The 1,623-nt window shown below is 46.5% G+C and overlaps 1 protein-coding gene across 1 annotated transcript in view; it reads right to left on the bottom strand.

Moving 5' to 3' along the window:
- The window catches only part of TMEM220 (transmembrane protein 220), an 18,004-nt gene that overhangs the window by 9,709 nt on the left and 6,672 nt on the right, over positions 1-1,623 (bottom strand). Inside the window, exon 3 of the mRNA XM_017531364.1 lies at positions 1,099-1,173. Within this exon, the coding sequence (XP_017386853.1) occupies positions 1,099-1,173 (75 nt within the window). The remainder of the gene's footprint in view (positions 1-1,098; positions 1,174-1,623) is intronic.

The following is a 1,623-nucleotide window of genomic DNA, read 5'->3' as shown; positions in this document are numbered from 1 at the left end:
GAGACGGAGTCTTGCTCTTGTTGCCCAGGCTGGAGTGCAATGGCGCGATCTCACTGCAACCTCTGCCTCCCAGGTTCAAGGGATTCTCCTGCCTCAAATTCCCAAGTAGCTGCGATTACAGACATGCCCCACCATGCCTGGCTAATTTTGTATTTTTAGTAGAGACAGGGTTTCACCATGTTGGCCAGGTTGTTCTCAAACTCCCAACCTCAGGTGATCCACCCGTCTCAGCCTCCCAAAGTGCTGGGATTACAAGCATGAGCCACCGCGCCCGGCCCAATTACCCTTATTTTCTTTGGGGATCCACCATGCTAACACTCCCAGTCCACGTTTCCTAGCCAACTGGACTTTGGCTAGGTCAATCAATGCATGTTATCTCCTCAGCCACAGTGATTTGTATCAGCACAAACAGACAACCAAGCAAAGCCAGCAACTGCATTTTGAGACTTTGGTAGAGTGAAGAAACACAGGCTATATTCCACAGGGTGTGGTATCGTGAAGATGTGAATGGGGAGGGGCTGCAGGGCCACTGTGTGGAGCCCAAGAGTGAAATGAGCATGACAGATGGTGGAACTGAGAGGTGGAGAGAAGTGGATGTTCCCAGTCCACCAGCCTGAAGCCAGCACCACTCCTCACCTTTTCAGTCAACTGTACCAACTTTTCTTCTTAGCTCATAGCACATTTGAGTTCTTTTTCTAGTTTGTATCTAAAGGAGCCCTAACTGATCTACCTTAAAGATGTAGATGGAGTTCTAGGAGCCTATACAAGAAACCGAGGCATCTAGGGAACTAGAATTTTCCCCACCACGGTGAGACTCATTAGTCTTTATTCTAAGACCCCTGAGAACATTCGAGCCCCGCTAGGAGAAGCTATTTTAAAGAAAGTGAAGAATCTGTCCTGTCATTTCTATAAAACAGAAGATGCTGTTTTACAGCAGATCATTCTGACGTTTTCCTGAAGATGGGTGAGGATGATTAGATTTAGCCCCTCTTATTATGAGAAATGAGAAGAAAGGCCTAGAGCGCTCTGTTTTATTCCTGGGAGTTGGGCAGATAGACCCGCGTTATCATGAGGAAATCCGATTTGCTCCATTTAGAAAGAAAGGCTTATACCTGTGACTTGAGGGTTAAGTCCAACAAGCAGGGTCAGTACTGCAGGTATTGTGTACACCACCTGTTAGCAAACAGAGAGAAAATTACATGAGTTAAGATGTATGCCCAATACATGAGATGTTCAGAGATATGTAGGAAGTAAAGAAAGATGAGATCAGTGGCTGCTGTTCTCCATGATTTGCTTCTAGGTTTCAATGGTGATGGACAAAGTGGTAGATTCTGCTTTTGTGCCACTTACCATGTCTGCCTGCAATTTTATCTACCTTTCTTCTAGACTATAGGTTATTCCAGAAGCAGCTCCTCCTCCTCCTCTCCCCCCTCCCCTCTTCCTCCTTCTTTCTTTCTTTCTTCTTTTGAAATAGAGTCTCACACTGTTGCCCAGGCTGGAGTGCAATGGCCTGATCTCGGCTCACTGCAACCTCCGCCTCTTGGATTCAAGTGATTCTCCTGCCTCAGTCTCCTAAGTAGCTGGAATCACAGACAGGCACCACCACGCCTGGTTAATTTTTTT

Source organism: Cebus imitator, unplaced genomic scaffold (genome assembly GCF_001604975.1).
Source record: "Cebus imitator isolate Cc_AM_T3 unplaced genomic scaffold, Cebus_imitator-1.0 Scaffold72, whole genome shotgun sequence".
Lineage (NCBI taxonomy): Eukaryota > Metazoa > Chordata > Mammalia > Primates > Cebidae > Cebus > Cebus imitator.
Note: the sequence above shows the minus strand (reverse complement) of the source record. Positions and strands in the feature narration are given on the sequence as shown.